The following is a 25,065-nucleotide window of genomic DNA, read 5'->3' on the forward strand; positions in this document are numbered from 1 at the left end:
TCCAAGTTTGCAAAATATCATCACCATAGGCTTTTTGGTTATTAAGAAGAAGTTGTTTAAAGTAAAATATTGACGCTGGGAGACAGACGACGGATGGATGACGGACGCCGCACCACGGCATAAGCTCACTTGGCCCTTTGGGCCAGGTGAGCTAAAAATATAACAAGTATGAAAATAAAATAGTCTGCACATATCAGTATATAGTATACATAACAAACTCAGATTATGTAACAAGTGAGTTAACCCCCTTTCAGGAGATCTTCAGTAAATGGTAACTGAACTTCATCAATCCACTTCATCATTCGGCTTGAAGTCAGACACCTCGAAAACACTCAACAGAAGATTACCAACCACAGGATTAGAGACAAAATATATTGTGGAAAATTTGTAGCATTTACCCTACAACCACTACAGGCATTCTGTCATAACATTATGGTTAAGTAAGAACATAGACCTTTCATCTGCTGTAGCAGGTTGGGCGTCACCATGTGGTAAGATACGGTTGTTCAGGAACAAGTGAAGCATAAGGTCCCAGATCTACAAGCCTACATATCATTGTATGTCATATATATTGTTAAGTGGAAATTCTTATGTGTGTAAATATTCCTGTTGGCAATGGGTTCAAAATCAATACATTCTATAAACCTACAATCCATATACAAACGTATTTACATTCGCGTGAGGCTATTGTGCACTAACTTACTAAATGGACCAACTGCAGGCACTTCCATACCTCATTACACTACACGTTTACAATATATGCAGACCAGAGTACCCTGTCTGCAATCCTACACTCAGGTGTATGGTCAGAAAGCCAAGTACAAGTATGTACATATATAGTATATGTATAGTTGTGCAAACAAGTCACTAACCAACTAAAAGCAAAAACGTGCCGCTTCATAAAAAAATAAAAAATATCAGTGATAATGCCTACGACACCGTTAGTGAGGTCCTAGACATTACCATACCAATGTCCTCAAAAATAACTCTTTATTCTTCAAATCCCTTAAAATGTTGTCAAATACTACTTGAGACACCACAAGATCACTGGCAAATGTTTATGCACTGTGTAACGATTTTAACTGCCTCTATATGTACAGCCATATGACGAGATATTCATTATTTTCAATGTTTGTACAGTAATATTTGAATGATTTATTAAACATCACGTTGGCTTTAACTAGAAATTTCAAAATGATGTATATAATTATACATTAGTTTTGTTATTATTCTTGAAAACTGCTAAAACCATTTTCTCAAATGCTAATTTGTATGTACATGTATGAACATTTGTTTCTGTAGCAATCAAATAACTAATAATTAAAACACATGTAAAATTTCATACAGCTTCCATACATTTAACAAGATGCATCAGTTTGAAAATATGAAATATCAAAGTTTTACTTTCTACACAAACAATGAACGTATTAAATGTGTCGCAACCTTTCAAGACCAACTGGTCTCTTTGGGTAGCTATATCACAGCTCAACACAGGAGACATTCTTGAAACATGGCAATACGTTTAATACATATATTGGTTGTGTGTAAAGTAAATCTTTGATATTAGCTTCCACACCTGTTTGTCTTCTTCATATTTATTATTTCATGTTGTCTAAGATATAAATCATAACAACACTACCACTATAGTATGTTACAACCAAACAACCAACCTCCTACACGCATTAGGACAGACTTTTAAGTGTGTCATCAATTGAGCAGTGTGATTGATTGGCCTGTACAGTGGAGACTCGGTGTTCGGGACATGTTTGTCACAACTACAGTGTCTGAATTGTGAAACATCTGTAAAATGGCTGGGTTACTAGAACAATGCTGTATTGTCAATATTGTTCCCTAAAATTCTAGCTAATTAGTTGGCCAATCTGTCCTCTAGCTCTCTCTATATAGTGGGCAAATCTGTCCCCTACAACTATCTCCAGATACTGGGCCAATCTGTCCCCTAGAACTCTAGCTAGACAGTCGAACGATCTGTCCCCTAGAACTGAAGCTAGATGTTGGGTCAATCATTCCCCTACAACTCTCTCCAGATATAGGGCCAATCTGTCCCCTAGAACTGAAGCTAGATGTTGGGTCAATCATTTCCCTACAACTCTCTCCAGATATAGGGCCAATCTGTCCCCTAGAACTGAAGCTAGATATTGGGCCAATCTGTCCCTAACACCTCTCTCCAGATATAGGGCCAATCTGTCCCTAACACCTCTCTCCAGATATTGGGCCAATCTGTCCCTAACACCTCTCTCCAGATATTGGGCCAATCTGTCCCTAATACCTCTCTCCAGATATTGGGCCAATCTGTCCCTAACACCTCTCTCCAGATATTGGGCCAATCTGTCCCTAACACCTCTCTCCAGATATTGGGCCAATCTGTCCCCCAAAAACTCAAGCTAGACAGTGGAACAATCTGTCCCCTGATACACAAGAGTGTAGGGCAAATAGATGTGGTGACTGGATTTAACATGCTTGATAATGATTATCTCCAAATAGTTTTGTTTAAGTATTTTCACAATCGACTATTTACGCATGACTTATGAAGTCTGTGATTAGTAAAATTTGATAATTACCTCTCTATAGTTATTCTAAGTGTTAAATTAAATATTTCTAGACTAGAGTTTATGTTCGTGTATTAGTTAAGTATGTTTATCAAGCATGTAATTATGTATTACTGTAATTGGATAACTGCATAACTTTAATGTGCATAGGACCTACGTCACAGTTCCAAAACATAATTGAGTGAAAGAGATATTATGATTTATGATACTGTGCTGCTACAACATTTTCATTCAAACACAACTTTTTATCATGGACTTAAACATTAAAAGATTCTTATATAAAAGATGCCCACTGATGAGTAACAATTTAGCAATATCCAAACACGTCACAATTCTGTAAAACACAACAATATATTCAGCACATGTATGCATATATGATATAGACATTAAAAGTTAACTTGTACCTTGTACAATCTAATTTTCTTAACTGTTCCTTGTACAATCTAATTTTCTTAACTGTTCCTTGTACAATCTGATTTTCTAAACTGTCCCTTGTACAATCTAATTTTCTTAACTGTTCCTTGTACAATCTAATTTTCTTAACTGTTCCTTGTACAATCTGATTTTGGTAACTGTTCCTCGTACGATCTGATTTTCTAAACTGTTCCTTGTACAATCTAATTTTCTAAACTGTTTCTCGTACAATCTGATTTTCTAAACTGTTCCATGTACAATCTGATTTTCTTAACTGTTCCTTGTACAATCTAATTTTCTTAACTGTTCCTTGTACAATCTGATTTTGGTAACTGTTCCTCGTACAATCTGATTTTCTAAACTGTTCCTTGTACAATCTGATTTTCTTAACTGTTCCTTGTACAATCTGATTTTCTAAACTGTCCCTTGTACAATCTAATTTTTTTAACTGTTCCTTGTACAATCTGATTTTCTTAACTGTTCCTTGTACAATCTGATTTTCTAAACTGTTCCTTGTACAATCTAATTTTCTTAACTGTTCCTTGTACAATCTGATTTTGGTAAATGTTCCTCGTACAATCTGATTTTCTAAACTGTTCCTTGTACAATCTGATTTTCTAAACTGTTCCTCGTACAATCTGATTTTCTAAACTGTTCCTCGTACAATCTGATTTTAGAAACTGTTCCTTGTTCAATCTAAGATACTAGGCCCTATCTTGAATTTATCTTGTTATGAATGCATGCGCACTTCTAACAAATTTGACATATAAATAATTATTGACATTATTTCTTATTACATTTCCAGACTTTCTAAAAATCCAAGCCGTGCAATTTTCAGGTGAGTGAAAACTAAAATCGGAGAAAAAACTGAAGTTTTTGTTTATTTTCTTTACTGATAGCAAAACTTGCATGCAGTTTCTGATAATTGTTAATTAGGTAAGAAAAAGAAAGATTAATAAAACCATATGTACTTATGTTAACGCAACAAAAAAAGTTTTCAAAAAACGTAGTCTGACTTTGTGCGATTTTTTGAGAACTTTGGACTAGACCTATACTCTCTAAAATGCCAAACTTCTCCATGACAACCTCTCCACACACAATCTCTGTGTGAACAATCTGAACATTCAAGATATGTAAGATGTTTCAACTATGATTTTTCTACAACCAAGATCTGTCTACAAAACAAGCCTCTATTTGCAGGCTTAATTTTTTTCTGCAAGATCACTGTGTGCACCAGCTTTATTTACAAAATCATTGAACGAGATATGCCTTCATGATATCTCTCTTCTCATGTTATTGTTTTACGTACAAGATCTTCATACACATGAAATCTGTCTGTACAAGCTAAGGTATCTATACCTGATCTCCCAGAATGCACCAATAATGCAAACTTACTCATGATGTATAATTTAATAAGTCAAAATGAAACAAACGTTGACTTCCTCTAGGTCAAACATAATGTCTGTGTATGAGCCTATCTCTCGGCCTCACAATGAAAAAATCAATGACTTAGTATGTAAGGTTTTTATCACCGTCTCCAAACCCAAAACTGTATTTTCTTCACTTCTTGTAACGATCTGCATCGAAAACTGGGCGCTTGAAGTCACCTGTGTTGAGCCTTGGGCGTGGTCGGTCACCGAAGATGTAGCGTTCATCACTTGTAATACTTTGGGCAAGCGCCTGCATGGAGGCAGCTATCTGATCAGGGTCACTCGGGGTTAGCTGTAAGGACAATTGAGATTGGCTATAAGGTCTGTTGTAGCAATCATATGGTAACTACAGGCAGACAACAGCAATAATCAAGTAAAGTTCAGCTTTACCGGTACATACCTTGTCACCGACGCCATCATCCAGTCCAGTCCTGTTCCAGATTGGCACAGAGATGGGCATGGAGGAGGAATAGATGGAGGACTTCATTGAGGCCATTGTCCTGTTTCTCTCACTCGTACCTTCAGGGGAGATAATTACATATTACACTTGTTAGAGCTAGGTATACCCAGTTGTTTGATTACCTGTTTGGCAAACCGTTTAAATGTACACTTTTACTTTACAAGTATGACGGCTCAGTAGTTAATCTACCTAAAGGCATCATCACTATATGATGCATTCTACCATGAGTTTGTTACAGATCAATAGGATGACTTACTATCAGTATCCTCCTCCTCCTCCTCGTCCTCATCCTCGGAAGAGTAGAAAGCTTCTGGCCCACCATCCCCAGCATCATCCAACATAAACATGGCTGAAACAACAAATACCTGGAATCGTACTAGATACAGGGAATTCATATAAATCAAATTTATAAAGTAAGCTTTTCACCTGAGCTTTTTACTGCTATGTAATGTTTAAAAGTGTAGGGTATTAACTAATTGCTTTAAATGTTTCTACATAATGAAATATTAAATCATTAAAAGCAATTAAAACCATTGACAACTTGTCAACTAATTAAATATAAAATCATCAAATATTGCATATATATCACATACAGAAAGATTTTTTTAATAAATGAATAAATGTTTGATTTACTATAGAGGATCTGTCATAAGTTTCCCTTCATATTAGATTTATGATACAAGTTTTGGATTTTTCATGTTTGCGAGCCTTTTGCGAGCAAATATGAAAATTCCAAAACAAGTATCATGAATCTAATATGAAGGGAAACTTATGACAGATTCTTTTTATCATATAATACATAATTTATGTGACTGCATAACACTGTATTCATATGATAAAATGAATTATTGTATTCTGATAAAAGTCTTTTATGCATTAGTTATTTAAATACCTGGTAATTGCCCTCATTAACAGACTTGCAAAATATATAACTTCTTTACACGTAAAGTAAAACGTGTATGCATTTTATTAAGATTAATGAATTTTTCAGAAAATATTTGAAACTCAATCATTTAAGAAGCTGTCAAGAAGAATCATTACTTTTACCAGTACGTATCAAAAGTTTGCTTAAACACATATCACTGGGTCAACAACAACCGAACGGAGATCTATAGCAGACAGGGATATTTTCAGTTCTTGTTTTTACATGCTTTCTATGAAGTTATTTGACAACCATTCAGTCATACCACACAAAACAGAACAGAAGACAACGAAGAGCTCAAACCAACATTGAATTAACCCTAGCCTTCCATACAGATGGAGTTAAATTCCAACTTTCACACAGATAGCAACAGCCCATGTAAAATTCTCTCCGGCCTTATACTGTTTACACGCAGAAAACCACAACCAAAGTTCAATTCACCTTAGCCTTCCACACAGATGGAGTTAAATTCCAACTTTCACACTGATAGCAACAGCCCAAGTACACAGATAGCGACAGCCCATGTAAAATTATCTCTGGTCTGATACTGCTTACACACAGAAAACCATAACGAAAGTTTAATTCACCCTAGCGTTCCATACAGATGGAGTTAAATTCCAACTTTCACACAGAGAGCAACAGCCCATGTAAAATTCTCTCCGGCCTTATACTGTTTACACACAGAAAAGCACAACCAAAGTTTAATTCACCCTAGCCTTCAATACAGATGGAGTTAAATTCCAACTTTCACACAGATAGCAATAGCCTAAGTAAAATTATCTCTGGCATTATACTGTTTATACACAGAAAACCACAACCAAAGTTCAATTCACCTTAGCCTTCCACACAGATGGAGTTAAATTCCAACTTTCACACAGATAGCAACAGCCCAAGTACACAGATAGCAACAGCCCATGTAAAATTCTCTCTGGTCTGATACTGCTTACACACAGAAAACCATAACCAAAGTTTAATTCACTCTAGCCTTCAATCCAGATGGAGTTAAATTCCAACTTTCACACAGATAGCAACAGCCCAAGTACACAGATAGCAACAGCCCAAGTAAAATTCTCTCTGGCCTTATACTGTTTACACACAGAAAACCACAACCAAAGTTTAATTCACCCTAGCCTTCCACACAGATGGAGTTAAATTCCAACTTTCACACAGATAGCAACAGCCCAAGTACACAGAGAGCAACAGCCCAAGTAAAATTCTCTCTGGCCTTATACTGTTTACCCCCAGAAAACCACAACCAAAGTTTAATTCACCCTAGCTTCCACACAGATGGAGTTAAATTCCAACTTTCACACAGATAGCAACAGCCCAAGTACACAGATAGCAACAGCCCAAGTAAAATTATCTCTGGCATTATACTGTTTATACACAGAAAACCACAACCAAAGTTTAATTCACCCTAGCCTTCCACACAGATGGAGTTAAAATTCCAACTTTCACACAGATAGCAACAGCCCAAGTACACAGATAGCAACAGCCCATGTAAAATTCTCTCTGGTCTGATACTGCTTACACACAGAAAACCATAACCAAAGTTTAATTCACCCTAGCCTTCCATACAGATGGAGTTAAATTCCAACTTTCACACAGAGAGCAACAGCCCATGTAAAATTCTCTCCGGCCTTATACTGTTTACACACAGAAAAGCACAACCAAAGTTTAATTCACCCTAGCCTTCAATACAGATGGAGTTAAATTCCAACTTTCACACAGATAGCAACAGCCTAAGTAAAATTATCTCTGGCATTATACTGTTTATACACAGAAAACCACAACCAAAGTTTAATTCACCCTAGCCTTCCACACAGATGGAGTTAAATTCCAACTTTCACACAGATAGCAACAGCCCAAGTACACAGATAGCAACAGCCCATGTAAAATTATCTCTGGTCTGATACTGCTTACACACAGAAAACCATAACCAAAGTTTAATTCACCCTTGCCTTCACTACAGATGAAATTCTCACTTGCATTATACGGCTTAAATCACTGTTTATCATTATAACTTACTAACATCATTAATTAGATAGGGGTAGCCGTGAAACGGAAAGAAACCACAGCAATTACAGACTTACAGGATTTGTCCACTTGCCGAGACCATCCACATCGCAAAGGTTTACACACTGAAAACCGTAACTAAAGTTTAAGTCCCACTGGCCTTCCATACAGACTGCCATAAATCCCCATCATGGCGCTTGTCAGAGCTCATGACCATAACGTCACTGGGTAGAAGTCAAATGTCATATGTTCTGTGTGACATTTAATGTTATAGATACCAGAGAGAAGGCTGTATGGCAGCTACAGACAGCTGAGTACATATCAACAATGCATAACTTGAACAATACCCGGTAGGTAGCATACCTTCCGAATCTGGATTTTCCTGGTACTCGCTGATGGAATGGATTTTTGGCGCTGGATTGGACTTTGTCCTGCTGATATTAAGGTGTTTTGAGCTGTGTCCAGGGACAGTCATAGCAGAGGAGGAACTCCCTACGGGTTTCCTGTCCACTTTCCTTCCATCTCCAGATCCTTAACAATAAACAATGTACATCAGATATTGGAGACTAAAAGACCACAAAAGAGCATAACCTGTACCAACAAATTAGCAGGGACACTATGACTTACTATAGAGAGCTGGAACTACCAGTAGCGGGTATGTGTACAATTTATAGTATTGTCAATGATGTGTATAGAATACTGTTGTACAATATCTCACAATGATGGTATGGAATACTGTTGTACAATATCTCACAATGATGTAAAGTTTCAATGATTGGTATCAAATACTGTTGTACAATATCTCACAATGATGTAAACTTTCAATGATTGGTATCAAATACTGTTGTACAATATCTCACAATGAAGTAAACTGTCAATGATTTGTATCGAATACTGTTGTACAATCTCACAATGATGTGAACCGTCAATGATTTGTATCGAATACTGTTGTACAATATCTAACAATGATGTAAACTTTCAATGATTGGTATCAAATACTGTTGTACAATATCTCACAATGATGTAAACTGTCAATGATGTGTATGGAATACTGTTGTACAATATCTCACAATGATGTAAACTTTCAATGATTGGTATCAAATACTGTTGTACAATATCTCACAATGATGTAAACTGTCAATGATTGGTATAGAATTCTGTTGTACAATATCTCACAATGATGTAAACTGTTAATGATTTGTATCGAATACTGTTGTACAATCTCACAATGATGTGAACTGTCAATGATTTGTATAGAATACTGTTGTACAATATCTCACAATGATGGTATGGAATACTGTTGTACAATATCTCACAATGATGGTATGGAATACTGTTGTACAATATCTCACAATGATGTAAAGTTTCAATGATTGGTATCAAATACTGTTGTACAATATCTCACAATGAAGTAAACTGTCAATGATTTGTATCGAATACTGTTGCACAATCTCACAATGATGTGAACTGTCAATGATTTGTATAGAATACTGTTGTACAATATCTCATGATGATGTAAACTGTCAATGATGTGTATAGAATACTGTTGTACAATATCTCACAATGATGTAAAGTTTCAATGATTGGTATCAAATACTGTTGTACAATATCTCACAACGAAGTAAACTGTCAATGATTTGTATCGAATACTGTTGTACAATCTCACAATGATGTGAACTGTCAATGATTTGTATAGATTACTGTTGTACAATATCTCATGATGATGTAAACTGTCAATGATGTGTATGGAATTCTGTTGTACAATATCTCACAATGATGTAAACTGTTAATGATTTGTATCGAATACTGTTGTACAATCTCACAATGATGTGAACCGTCAATGATTTGTATCGAATACTGTTGTACAATATCCCACAATGATGTAAACTGTCAATGATTTGTATCGAATACTGTTGCACAATCTCACAATGATGTGAACTGTCAATGATTTGTATCGAATACTGTTGTGCAATATCTCACAATGATGTAAACTGTCAATGATCTGTATAGAATACTGTTGTACAATATCTCACAATGATGGTATGGAATACTGTTGTACAATATCTCACAATGATGGTATGGAATACTGTTGTACAATATCTCACAATGATGTAAAGTTTCAATGATTGGTATCAAATACTGTTGTACAATATCTCACAACGAAGTAAACTGTCAATGATTTGTATCGAATACTGTTGTACAATCTCACAATGATGTGAACCGTCAATGATTTGTATCGAATACTGTTGTACAATCTCACAATGATGTGAACCGTCAATGATTTGTATCGAATACTGTTGTACAATATCACAATGATGTGAACCGTCAATGATTTGTATCGAATACTGTTGTACAATCTCACAATGATGTGAACCGTCAATGATTTGTATCGAATACTGTTGTACAATATCACAATGATGTGAACCGTCAATGATTTGTATCGAATACTGTTGTACAATCTCACAATGATGTGAACTGTCAATGATTTGTATAGATTACTGTTGTACAATATCTCATGATGATGTAAACTGTCAATGATGTGTATCGAATACTGTTGTACAATATCTCACAATGATGTTAACTGTCAATGATTTGTATCAAATACTGTTGTACAATATCTCACAATGATGTTAACTGTCAATAATTTGTATCAAATACTGTTGTACAATATCTCACAATGATGTGAACTGTCAATGATTTGTATAGAATACTGTTGTACAATATCTCATGATGATGTAAACTGTCAATGATGTGTATGGAATACTGTTGTACAATATCTCACAATGATGTTAACTGTCAATGATTTGTATCGAATACTGTTGTACAATATCTCACAATGATGTAAACTGTCAATGATTGGTATAGAATACTGTTGTACAATATCTCATTTTTAAAAGTATAAAACTGCCTTCATAGGACTGAGGATGCCCCCATAAATATAACTTGATCATAAACTATAGCTTTCTTTAATGACTAGTTCTGAGTTAACTCAATCACCCCTGACATTTCACAATGAACTATTCCAACCTTTGAATCCGAAGAGTTTAAATGTGTCTTCAGGGGAGAATGATTTACTTATAGAAAAAAGCACACATTGTGCATATCATACCAATCCCATGAAATAGAAATGTAGGTATAACCTGGTTATAACTTTTACTTACGAACTACACCTTACTTGTGAGAATTAAAACGTATGGGTACATCGGTTCAGGCTACATTATAATGTATGGGTACATCGGTTCAGGCTACATTGTAATGTATGGGTACATCGGTTCAGGCTACATTATAATGTATGGGTACATCGGTTCAGGCTACATTATCATGTATGGGTACATCGGTTCAGGCTACATTATAATGTATGAGCCACCTATATATGTCAGACTTGAAGTAAGGTTTGGATGCTACATGTCTCCACTTTTACCTTGATTCCTTTTCCCTCCAACACCAGCATCCTTTGACTGACTCTCAGACGCTGTCAGAAGTAAACTGAAACACAAAGGTACTCCAATACAACACCAGCAATCACTCAGCTTGTTTACTACTGTAGTTGATATTTAAAATATTAACTTTATTTCTTTTACAACAATTATGATTCAAGTCATATAACTTATATTAATCACTATTGTGGAGTACCTGGAGAAAACCCCGGTGGTCGGGTAGGTGATCACCTAATACCTTTTCACGCCTGATTGCGGAAAGTAACCTCGGCCACCTTGGTGCAAGACCGGTGTGTTATCCACTGTGCCACCCCACCACCACATATTTAAAGCAGCAGCAAATTGATTTAATTTTTCAAATAAAGTGTATATATATGTAATACTTTAAAATCATTTGATTGCTTAAATGGAACTTTAAGGCTAAAAATTCCATTCAAGCAACCAAATAATTGTAACATTATATTCATTAAAACCTTATAACTGCTCTCTATGAGTACATAAATCCAGCATAGATCTATATGTGTTAAACTCCCGAAGATATTGTTTTTAAACTACATGAGTATATGATAATGCTATCATAGCCAATAATGAAGAGATGCCACCTTACCTGACCATTTTCTTCTTGTCATTTCTAACTTTATTCTGTAATCTCTGAAAACGCTCTCGTTCTTCTTCCTCATATGTTCTGTAACATGACCCAAAATACATGGTAAGGAGGGACAGATGGATATTTTTCATTAACACACATTTCAAATCTGAAACAATGAATTAAAGATGAGGACAAGCATTATTTCCATCAAAACCCGGTTTAGAGGTCTGTCACAGTAACAGTGTGTACCTCCGATGCCAAGAGTGAAACACATGCCTAAAAGCAAATTTGGGTTCAAATCATTTTCTCTACAATACACAGATGACTTTGGCTGTGGGTTTTTTAATATTATGAATATTGCTGTTCTTTGAAAAAAATTGAGGTTGATGTGGCAGTAGTGGTTGACTGTTCAGAAAATACTAGCATTCACCTTATGTAGTAGAGAGTGTTGTCAAAATCTGGTAATAGCGTTCGCTTAATATTAACGTATTAAAATGTGGACATTTAACTCTAAATTAAAATGCCACAATATAACGCCACATTATTTGAGGCATAAAAGAATATACTGACACAAGATGATATATATTCAGGTCACATGACTGTTTGTAGATCTAGGTCAGAAGTGTACACTTTTACTTATCTGATCCATTGGGCTTGTAGATTTTATCTTGTAACAAGAAACAAGAGGCCCAATGGGCCTGTATCGCTCACCTGTTATTAATCTAACACTTGTAATATTAAGATTTTATAAGAAACTATTAAAAGATTTAAACATATGACGCCTCTGACCTTGATTGTTGAACAAGGACATTAGGTTGAAAGTGGATCAAGGTCATTCATTTGAACTAACATGGTAGTCCTTCATCCATGCATGCTACAGGCCCAATTTCAGTACCCTGGCCCTTTTGCTTATTGAAAAGAAGTCGCTTGAAGATTTTACAACATTTGACCCCTGTGACCTTGAAAGTTGGTCAAGGTCATTCATTTGAATAAACTTGATAGTCCTTCATCCCAGCATGCTACAGGCCCAATATCAGTACCCTGGGCCTTTTGGTTATTGAGAAGAAGTTGTTTGAAGATTTTAACATATTTGACCCCTGTGACCTTGATAGTGGGTCAAGGTCATTTATTCGAACAAACTTGGTAGCCCTTGATCCCAGCATGCTACTGGCCAAATATCATCTTCCTAGGCCTTTTGGTTATTGAGAAGAAGTTGTTTAAAGCAAAAAGTTGACGCCGGATGGACGCCAGACGCCGGATGCCGGACGGCCGACGGACCCCACACCATAACATAAGCTCACTTGCCCTTCGGGCAGGTGAGCTAAAAATCTTTAACATTCATTTTTTATAATAAGAGGGCAAATAATATTTTTCAAAATCTTTCTGTGAACTAGTACTCTAAACAGAACATTCTACACCCATGCCTGGTGGGATGGTCACAAAAAAATGTGCTCACCGGATCCTTTCTTCCATAGCAGCCTCCTCCTGCAGCAGATAGCTACTCAAGTGCTGCTGTATATTATTGAGCTGAGATTGTAGAGATTCATAGTTACGGGAAGAAGAATCTGAAATCAGACATGTCCTTACAATCACTTCTGACTACAGTATGTGTACATAGAATGACAGCAACACAACATCATGGAATGCATGCAGTACTGCTTTAATGGAACTATGACCTCAAGTTTGGTCATTAATAACTCAATATCAGTACTGCTTTAATGGAACCATGAACACAAGTTTGGTCATTAATAACTCAATATCAGTACTGCTTTAATGGAACCATGAACTCAATTTTGGTCATTAATAACTCAATATCAGTACTGCTTTAATGGAACCATGAACTCAAGTTTGGTCATTAATAACTCAATATCAGTACTGCTTTAATGGAACCATGAACTCAAATTTGGTCATTAATAACTCAATATCAAGTAGACACTATAAACAAAGGGGCATAACTCATATAGTTATAAACAAATAACTTTTAACACACTTCTGATAAACTTTCTTCTCCAAACCGACATTAGTTTTGAAAAATATAAGTTTATGAATATGTTATCTAAGAACATAACATCCCATGGGGCATGTATTAATTTTTGGTAACTATTTCTAAACTTTAACTTTCAGTGTAACTAAACCCGCAGCCAATAAAGATGATATACATTTTAATTGATGTGAAAGTTTAATGCAGTGAAAATTGTATCTACACTGTATAATTTCTTCTTTAAATTGCAACCAATTTCTTGTGCCTCTCTCCAAAAAATGTCCTGTGTAAATTTCAGTACACTAACATTAAATAAACATATATTGATCACACACTGCATGCCCATAATCCATAAAGGGCTTTAACTAACACAAAAAATATGGGAGTATAATGTTATAAATGTGATGTTGATGACATTTCAAGTTTCCTATTAATATAATCTTGGTGTTTGGTTGTATATTAAACAGGGACTGAAAAAACCAAAATAGTTTACCTGGCATACTGCCAGAATGGATGTCACTTTCTGGTGTAGTCATGACGATACCAAACACCTGTGAGAAGTCAGGTGACTGATGTAACCTCTCTATCACCAGAGAATCCGTCTATAAATAAAAACAACCAATAATATATACACTTACTTAAATCTGTGTCGAAACAAAAGTTGTCTTTTGAAAAATCTTTGACTGTATATACAAATGTATCTTATTTCAAAATTATATAGAGCTTTTCGACTGTATATAATACAAATGTACCTTATTTCAAAATCATATAGACATTAAACCAATAGACAATTAAAGTTAACTTTGTATTTTCATGACTAATATATTTATTTTGATTTAAGTACTAGATAGCATTTTTATTTCTTCCAGCTTTTTTACCTATCAATAACCTGGGACGTGCCTTTTCAAGATAAACTAACTTCAATAAGATTGGCTTAAGTGTTTATACAGCATCACACATAAAAATATATTATTTTGCACTGACACTTCTTATTCAATACCGTAATATTTTGACAAGACTTTAGGTGGTTTAGAATTATATTACATTAAATATTTCAAACAGAAATCTTCAAAGAATACATGTTGTCCAGAAATTTTGCCATGTGACCTGATGAAAGACATTTCTGACTGTTCAAAGTTTGTTGAATGCCTGCTTATTGCCCGAAACATTTGTCACTGACCAATGCCTTGAGTGGTCTCCCCTTGGTTCAATACCTGAAGCATGTCACTGACTAGCACCTTGGGTGGTCTCCCCTTGGTACAAACAGCATGAGTATCTATTCCACAACACAGACAGCGATGTAACACCCAGTCTCCCAACTGTCGCTTGTGGAACAGGTAGGACTGCTCCTGAAACAACAACAACATTTTAATTAGTTATTTGATAAAATGAATTTCAAGGAACAAAGGATATGAAACCTATAGAAACCAAACAACTTTGGGGGTATTATTTATTTCAGAATTGATGGTAAGGATTGATTTGTTTGTGTCTAATGTCCTATTTGAATTAAGAGCTTTGGACGAGCCAGGTTTTGATAGTTAAAAGAAACATGAGTACTCAGAGAAAATCCAACGACCTGCGGCCAGCATCTGACGACTGCCCCACATAGACCTGGAACCCATGATGTGATGGTTGAGGGGTAGTGACCGTAGATGGCCAGATGCCTTAACCACTCAGCCCCCATAACCCCTAGGCTAAGGGTAAGATATTGGGTGACAATGAAAATGAAAATAGCAAACAAATACATAATAATTAAAGCTATGTACCTTAAGGATCACTGTCCTATACCACTGCACTGTAGTTTTTTCCTATCAACAGTAATCTCCCCTTAACATCAGTTTACATATATAACTATAGCACAGTTGGGACAGAACACTTCTTTACCAGGTAGCTCAGGCTGTTAGAGCAATAGTATATAACACTCTGTTTACCAGGTAGCTCAGTCTGTTAGAGCAATAGTATATAACACTCTGTTTACCAGGTAGCTCAGTCTGTTAGAGCAATAGTATATAACACTCTGTTTACCAGGTAGCTCAGTCTGTTAGAGCAATAGTATATAACACTCTGTTTACCAGGTAGCTCAGTCTGTTAGAGCAATAGTATATAACACTCTGTTTACCAGGTAGCTCAGTCTGTTAGAGCAATAGTATATAACACTCTGTTTACCAGGTAGCTCAGTCTGTTAGAGCAATAGTATATAACACTCTGTTTACCAGGTAGCTCAGTCTGTTAGAGCAATAGTATATAACACTCTGTTTACCAGGTAGCTCAGTCTGTTAGAGCAATAGTATATAACACTCTGTTTACCAGGTAGCTCAGTCTGTTAGAGCAATAGTATATAACACTCTGTTTACCAGGTAGCTCAGTCTGTTAGAGCAATAGTATATAACACTCTGTTTACCAGGTAGCTCAGTCTGTTAGAGCAATAGTATATAACACTCTGTTTACCAGGTAGCTCAGTCTGTTAGAGCAATAGTATATAACACTCTGTTTACCAGGTAGCTCAGTCTGTTAGAGCAATAGTATATAACACTCTGTTTACCAGGTAGCTCAGTCTGTTAGAGCAATAGTATATAACACTCTGTTTACCAGGTAGCTCAGTCTGTTAGAGCAATAGTATATAACACTCTGTTTACCAGGTAGCTCAGTCTGTTAGAGCAATAGTATATAACACTCTGTTTACCAGGTAGCTCAGTCTGTTAGAGCAATAGTATATAACACTCTGTTTACCAGGTAGCTCAGTCTGTTAGAGCAATAGTATATAACACTCTGTTTACCAGGTAGCTCAGTCTGTTAGAGCAATAGTATATAACACTCTGTTTACCAGGTAGCTCAGTCTGTTAGAGCAATAGTATATAACACTCTGTTTACCAGGTAGCTCAGTCTGTTAGAGCAATAGTATATAACACTCTGTTTACCAGGTAGCTCAGTCTGTTAGAGCAATAGTATATAACACTCTGTTTACCAGGTAGCTCAGTCTGTTAGAGCAATAGTATATAACACTCTGTTTACCAGGTAGCTCAGTCTGTTAGAGCAATAGTATATAACACTCTGTTTACCAGGTAGCTCAGTCTGTTAGAGCAATAGTATATAACACTCTGTTTACCAGGTAGCTCAGTCTGTTAGAGCAATAGTATATAACACTCTGTTTACCAGGTAGCTCAGTCTGTTAGAGCAATAGTATATAACACTCTGTTTACCAGGTAGCTCAGTCTGTTAGAGCAATAGTATATAACACTCTGTTTACCAGGTAGCTCAGTCTGTTAGAGCAATAGTATATAACACTCTGTTTACCAGGTAGCTCAGTCTGTTAGAGCAATAGTATATAACACTCTGTTTACCAGGTAGCTCAGTCTGTTAGAGCAATAGTATATAACACTCTGTTTACCAGGTAGCTCAGTCTGTTAGAGCAATAGTATATAACACTCTGTTTACCAGGTAGCTCAGTCTGTTAGAGCAATAGTATATAACACTCTGTTTACCAGGTAGCTCAGTCTGTTAGAGCAATAGTATATAACACTCTGTTTACCAGGTAGCTCAGTCTGTTAGAGCAATAGTATATAACACTCTGTTTACCAGGTAGCTCAGTCTGTTAGAGCAATAGTATATAACACTCTGTTTACCAGGTAGCTCAGTCTGTTAGAGCAATAGTATATAACACTCTGTTTACCAGGTAGCTCAGTCTGTTAGAGCAATAGTATATAACACTCTGTTTACCAGGTAGCTCAGTCTGTTAGAGCAATAGTATATAACACTCTGTTTACCAGGTAGCTCAGTCTGTTAGAGCAATAGTATATAACACTCTGTTTACCAGGTAGCTCAGTCTGTTAGAGCAATAGTATATAACACTCTGTTTACCAGGTAGCTCAGTCTGTTAGAGCAATAGTATATAACACTCTGTTTACCAGGTAGCTCAGTCTGTTAGAGCAATAGTATATAACACTCTGTTTACCAGGTAGCTCAGTCTGTTAGAGCAATAGTATATAACACTCTGTTTACCAGGTAGCTCAGTCTGTTAGAGCAATAGTATATAACACTCTGTTTACCAGGTAGCTCAGTCTGTTAGAGCAATAGTATATAACACTCTGTTTACCAGGTAGCTCAGTCTGTTAGAGCAATAGTATATAACACTCTGTTTACCAGGTAGCTCAGTCTGTTAGAGCAATAGTATATAACACTCTGTTTACCAGGTAGCTCAGTCTGTTAGAGCAATAGTATATAACACTCTGTTTACCAGGTAGCTCAGTCTGTTAGAGCAATAGTATATAACACTCTGTTTACCAGGTAGCTCAGTCTGTTAGAGCAATAGTATATAACACTCTGTTTACCAGGTAGCTCAGTCTGTTAGAGCAATAGTATATAACACTCTGTTTACCAGGTAGCTCAGTCTGTTAGAGCAATAGTATATAACACTCTGTTTACCAGGTAGCTCAGTCTGTTAGAGCAATAGTATATAACACTCTGTTTACCAGGTAGCTCAGTCTGTTAGAGCAATAGTATATAACACTCTGTTTACCAGGTAGCTCAGTCTGTTAGAGCAATAGTATATAACACTCTGTTTACCAGGTAGCTCAGTCTGTTAGAGCAATAGTATATAACACTCTGTTTACCAGGTAGCTCAGTCTGTTAGAGCAATAGTATATAACACTCTGTTTACCAGGTAGCTCAGTCTGTTAGAGCAATAGTATATAACACTCTGTTTACCAGGTAGCTCAGTCTGTTAGAGCAATAGTATATAACACTCTGTTTACCAGGTAGCTCAGTCTGTTAGAGCAATAGTATATAACACTCTGTTTACCAGGTAGCTCAGTCTGTTAGAGCAATAGTATATAACACTCTGTTTACCAGGTAGCTCAGTCTGTTAGAGCAATAGTATATAACACTCTGTTTACCAGGTAGCTCAGTCTGTTAGAGCAATAGTATATAACACTCTGTTTACCAGGTAGCTCAGTCTGTTAGAGCAATAGTATATAACACTCTGTTTACCAGGTAGCTCAGTCTGTTAGAGCAATAGTATATAACACTCTGTTTACCAGGTAGCTCAGTCTGTTAGAGCAATAGTATATAACACTCTGTTTACCAGGTAGCTCAGTCTGTTAGAGCAATAGTATATAACACTCTGTTTACCAGGTAGCTCAGTCTGTTAGAGCAATAGTATATAACACTCTGTTTACCAGGTAGCTCAGTCTGTTAGAGCAATAGTATATAACACTCTGTTTACCAGGTAGCTCAGTCTGTTAGAGCAATAGTATATAACACTCTGTTTACCAGGTAGCTCAGTCTGTTAGAGCAATAGTATATAACACTCTGTTTACCAGGTAGCTCAGTCTGTTAGAGCAATAGTATATAACACTCTGTTTACCAGGTAGCTCAGTCTGTTAGAGCAATAGTATATAACACTCTGTTTACCAGGTAGCTCAGTCTGTTAGAGCAATAGTATATAACACTCTGTTTACCAGGTAGCTCAGTCTGTTAGAGCAATAGTATATAACACTCTGTTTACCAGGTAGCTCAGTCTGTTAGAGCAATAGTATATAACACTCTGTTTACCAGGTAGCTCAGTCTGTTAGAGCAATAGTATATAACACTCTGTTTACCAGGTAGCTCAGTCTGTTAGAGCAATAGTATATAACACTCTGTTTACCAGGTAGCTCAGTCTGTTAGAGCAATAGTATATAACAATCTGTTTACCAGGTAGCTCAGTCTGTTAGAGCAATAGTATATAACACTTCTGTTTACCAGGTAGCTCAGTCTGTTAGAGCAATAGTATATAACAATCTGAAGACCGGGGTTTGAATCTTGGCCTTGCCTTGTTGAATTCTGACACTCAGAACACTGATGATGATTTATATTTTTTATTTCATATCTATTACATCTCATAAATTTCACTTATTTATCAATGCTACAGTCATTTTCCAATACTTAGTTACAGTTTAGGGCAGTGGAACAGGTCTCTTTAAAGTTAAGTTTTAAAAGTCTCAAGTTTTCACTATTACATTAGTCAAAAGTTCATGACACACCGGTTAATGTTGGAGCTTACATTTGTTTTGGCATCATTTGTAGAGAACAAAATCAAACCTATATATAATGCACTCACAGAATACAAGTCATTCTCTGTGGCAACATATGGCGTTTTATCTATTTAAGCAGCTTATACTGAATAATATAAATATGGATTGGGTCATTTAATTTCACTATGAATGTATTTGAGAATAGCTCAATTGATAGTATGGTACAGAATATAGGATAATGCTACCACACTACATTAAAACAGTTTGTGAAAGAGCATGTCATCATACTTTTATGATAATCTTCAGAGAAGACATGTGCTTGGTTAAGCTGCATATAGAATTGAGATATTATTTGAAATTCATAATTTAATTTTAATTGTGAACCTTATTTCATCTAGATGTGGATATATAGGACAGTCAATGAAGGTTTATCACTAGTTTTGTTTTTTATATACACTTATTCAACAAGGCAAAGTACTGTAAGGCAATCCATAGTCCCCAACCAGTAATGATTTCTATATTTAATAAACAGTACACTTATGTCAGGATGTACCTACAGTTCAAAGCATAGGTCAGAGCGAGGTCCTTAAGTGACCTACTTCTTGCAATCGCCGTCCCAAGATGTCCTTGTACACCAACTCTGGTTACTCCAGGTGAAAGTGAAATAGTTAAGAAGATATGCCCCGGAAAATCGTTTTCAAAAGCAAAGGTCAAAGGTCAAGTCATTGGTCAGTGACCTAATTCTTGCACTCTGCCATCCCAAGATGTCCTTGTACCCCAAATCTGGTTACTCCAGGTGAAATAGTACAGAAGATATGCCCCAGACGAACTTTTTCAAAAGTTAAGGTCAAAGATCAAAGCATAAGTCAAAGTTGGGTCATAGTGACCTAATTCTTGCAGTCTGCACTCCCCTATCCCAAGATGTCCTTGTACACTAAATCTGGTTACTACAGGTGAAACCGTATAGAAGATATACCCCGGACAAACTTCTTGGATGGAAGGGCGGACAGAAGGAAGGACAGACAGATGGATGCAAACCTGTAGTTCTTTCCCCCCACCCCAGGAACTGGTGAGGGACTAATAACATGTACAATGCAAATAGAATTGTTTTTTTGGCTTATATTTCAGTTCTCCTTTTTCAAGATCGATGGTACAAATTAGGTTGTACAGTATATAGAGATGACAGCAATCTACATAACAATACATTCAGATTGAAATCTGGGGCAGCATAGCTTTAACACAATAAGGTCTGCAGGAAACACAGTACCAAAATAAAAATACATATTCTATATATAGAGAGCTCTGTAAGTATTCATCTTAATATCACTGGAAAACAATGGGGTTAAAAATAGATGCATTGTAGTATTGTATGATGTGAATGTCGCTGACCTACATACACTTGTAAGCCTTCACTTCTTTATAATAGAACTAGAAATTTGTTTTTGTGAATAAAACCATATGTCTCCCCTTATTAGCCAATATGCATATTTGGAAGAATAGAAAAGTCCCATCAAGATTAAGTTGTGTAAACTATTAACCATTAAACTTTTAAATTATTCTGGTAAATGTTAATTGTCTTAACATTTACATGTATATAAAAATAGGAATTATCACACATCTGATTGCAATCTGGAAAGTGGACCAACAGATAGTTTTTTAGCCTAACCAGTACTTACAGTTTCATGAAAGTAAAAATATCTCTGTCTCAATATTCCATAACACGCAGGTAGAAACTAGGCAGTGAATGCAGACTGATACGAATCTTAAATCTGCATCTCTCATCTCTGATCCAACTTTCCTGTTATATCTGATATCCCACTGGTATCAGATACTTACAATTACTGGAAACTTTTATATAATTTATATAATTTAACATAGTAACTGCTGCAGTTACACAAGTGTCTGTACTCTGTACCTGATAATGAAATATATGTAGCGATACACAGGTGAACCGACACTGGTATCTTATCCATACCACGGCGATAACACTAGAGATAAAGTACATCAATAATAGAGACAGACCTTCAAGGTCCCATGAGCTTAATAAAAAAAAATTCAACATAATTTCAGATACATTTTAAATACTAAACTATATTCAGGTCTCCAGGTGACCATGACCATCTGAAAACCTATATGTGTACAAAAAATATCGTCCAAGACATTTATGATAAAAATTCCTTTCAAAGTTTTAAGTGATACTTTATTCAGCTTAGGCTGGTTGCATTAAATAACATATGCATTCACACTTTTTTTGTAAATATAGATAAATTATGTTTTGACTAGAAAACATTACTCTAATCTGATATATGATAAATCATCCAGCAGGGGGTAATGTTTGGTGTACAGAAAAGTTGTCAAGGCCATCTTTATAATGTACAAACAGATTACAGCAGTTCAAGGAGAAAGGTTGTCCAAACACCTTATCACTGCTGAGTCTTAATGTTTTGGTTTACAGAAAAGTTGTCAAGGCCATCTTTATAATGTACACGCAGATTACAGCATATAAAAACTGGTTCTTAGGGCACGTACTGCTCTCTAAACGCAGGGGCAATTTTCAAGATACTACCCCAGGGCTAATAGACACAAGGTTATAATCCGCTAGCATGAAATATAATTCTGCAAGCCCGACAAGTACAAAAAAGATTAATATAAGCTTCTATATCACAGTCATCAAAGCATAAATATCCTTAATTGAAAAATACAACTTCATTTTATAATATGAAGCCCCATGGCCACCTGATTACCTTTAAAACTGTAATTGAATCTAAATAAATCTAAAACAAAACTTTTTTAATTCTCCTGAAAATTAGTCCGGATATGTACCTGTTCCCGTATTAGAAAGCATCAAAACATTGCCGACTTTTGGAGAGGTGAATTTTATTTCTGTACTCTAAATGTTTAATATGTCAAATAGAAGAGATTGATTCGTAATTATATATATAAGAGTGCTATTTTGGTGGTTAGTATTGACTTTAAAGGTTATTTATGTTGTGTTGTGATTGATACCCTCATGATCATAGCATTGAGCATTAACATCTGTGTCAGTTATAACATCATAAACAAGTCACTATAGCCCCGGGCTAGTATACTTCTAAATTTTATTGGCAAAAGCTGAAAATCTGGTAGCTCTGTGTGTGGGGCTAGTGGACTATTACATCCCTGCTCAATATTGAGCTGATAGCATTAACCAGTACAGGATATGAATTTATAGTACAACTGTTTTCATTTTTTTGTGTCAATGGACTCAATGCGTGGGGGTCTAATATGTGTGGTCAAAATCAAAGAGACAGCAGACATTTTTTGTTCTTTGCAGAATTACCAAAGCAAGACAATATATAAGAAATATGAAATTTAAGCTACGTGTGGACACCAAATATCATGGCCTCAGCATTAGAAGCCTACTACTTTAATTCATTGGACCCTTATAATATTTTATGTATTCATGTAATTTATTTGAACAAATTTGGTGGGCTCTCACCCAAATACCTGTTATTATGTTTATCAAATTATGATATCTCTGAGTGAACTGCCATCAAGTGAAAAGGGATTTCACTTTAAATTTGTTCATAGTATTGAATGTAATGTATATATATCAAAAGATCTACAGCATAAAAAGAAAGTAATAGAAAGGGGAGATAACTCTTTGGTGTGATCAGATGTCAGTGAAAATAAGAATAATAACATTAGTAAACAGACATCAAAGTACTGCTGATGGATATATTTATGGCCAATAAGACTCTCATACACATCAAAGTACTGCTGATGGACAGATTAATGGCCAATACTAGACCCTCACACACATCAAAGTACTGCTGATGGACAGATTAATGGCCAATACTTGACTCTCACACACATCAAAGTACTGCTGATGGATATATTTATGGGCAATAAGACTCTCATACACATCAAAGTACTGCTGATGGACAGATTAATGGCCAATACTAGACTCTCACACACATCAAAGTACTGCTGATGGATATATTTATGGCATATCTAGACTTTCATACACATCAAAGTAATGCTGATGGATAGATTAATGGCCAATACTAGACTCTCATACACATCAAAGTACTGCTGATGGATAGATTAATGGCCAATACTAGACTCTCACAAACATCGAAGTACTGCTGATGGATAGATTAATGGCCAATACTAGACTCTCACACACATCAAAGTACTACTGATGGATAGATTAATGGCCAATACTAGACTCTGACACACATCAAAGTAATGCTGATGGATAGATTATTGGCCAATACTAGACTCTCACACACATCAAAGTAATGCTGATGGATAGATTATTGGCCAATACTAGACTCTCACACACATCAAAGTAATGCTGATGGATAGATTATTGGCCAATACTAGACTCTCACACACATCAAAGTAATGCTGATGGATAGATTATTGGCCAGTACTAGACTCTCACACACATCAAAGTACTGCTGATGGACAGATTAATGGCCAATACTAGACTCTCATACACATCAAAGTACTGCTGATGGACAGATTAATGCCCAATACTAGACTCTCACACACATCAAAGTAATGCTGATGGATAGATTATTGGCCAGTACTAGACTCTCACACACATCAAAGTACTGCTGATGGATAGATTAATGGCATATCTAGACTTTCATACACATCAAAGAGTTGTGTCACCTTCCTTGGGGACAATACACACTTTATAATGCTGAAATAAAACAATAATATGTCAGTAAACGTTGATCCCACCAAAGCTGTCTTCAACCAGTCATTTTAATCTCGGTTGTGGTGGCTTTTGTCACTTTTCTAGAGAGGTTCTGAATAAGGGAAATATGATCAATATGACGAGTCTATGAGGGAAACATGATGTTTTATATTGTGCCATCATGTGATTTATATCATCCAATCAGACATGCTGTTATAAAGATGAGGACAATATTATATATCGTTACTCACTGGCTAATGCTAGTTATTGGCAAGACAAAGCACAACATTGATTGAGGACAGTTTTCATACAACATACAACCACGTACTGACCGTAGGTCAGTGGTTTATCTCGGGTAACTCCGGCTTTCCTCCACCACCAAAACCTAGCACGTTCTTAAATGACCATAGCTGATGATAGTAAATAGTTACAATGATCTAGATCTACTGGCCCTGAAGTATTTGTTTGGGGTTATAGGTACAATAATCTAGACCTACTGGCCCTGAAGTACTTGTTTGGTGTTATAGTTACAATGATCTAGATCTACT

The 25,065-nt window shown here is 35.9% G+C and overlaps 1 protein-coding gene across 1 annotated transcript in view; it reads right to left on the minus strand.

Moving 5' to 3' along the window:
* LOC110449090 overlaps window positions 1-25,065 on the minus strand; it is a 31,065-nt gene continuing 6,000 nt past the window's right edge. Inside the window, exons 4-12 of the mRNA XM_021495701.1 lie at window positions 15,031-15,165; window positions 14,310-14,418; window positions 13,292-13,400; window positions 11,854-11,931; window positions 11,231-11,295; window positions 8,173-8,340; window positions 5,128-5,220; window positions 4,812-4,930; window positions 1-4,703 (exon numbers count right to left, since the gene is read on the minus strand). Coding sequence (XP_021351376.1) covers window positions 4,542-4,703; window positions 4,812-4,930; window positions 5,128-5,220; window positions 8,173-8,340; window positions 11,231-11,295; window positions 11,854-11,931; window positions 13,292-13,400; window positions 14,310-14,418; window positions 15,031-15,165 — 1,038 coding nt within the window. The 3' untranslated portion in view covers window positions 1-4,541. The remainder of the gene's footprint in view (window positions 4,704-4,811; window positions 4,931-5,127; window positions 5,221-8,172; window positions 8,341-11,230; window positions 11,296-11,853; window positions 11,932-13,291; window positions 13,401-14,309; window positions 14,419-15,030; window positions 15,166-25,065) is intronic.

Source organism: Mizuhopecten yessoensis, unplaced genomic scaffold (genome assembly GCF_002113885.1).
Source record: "Mizuhopecten yessoensis strain PY_sf001 unplaced genomic scaffold, ASM211388v2 scaffold4483, whole genome shotgun sequence".
Taxonomy (NCBI): domain Eukaryota; kingdom Metazoa; phylum Mollusca; class Bivalvia; order Pectinida; family Pectinidae; genus Mizuhopecten; species Mizuhopecten yessoensis.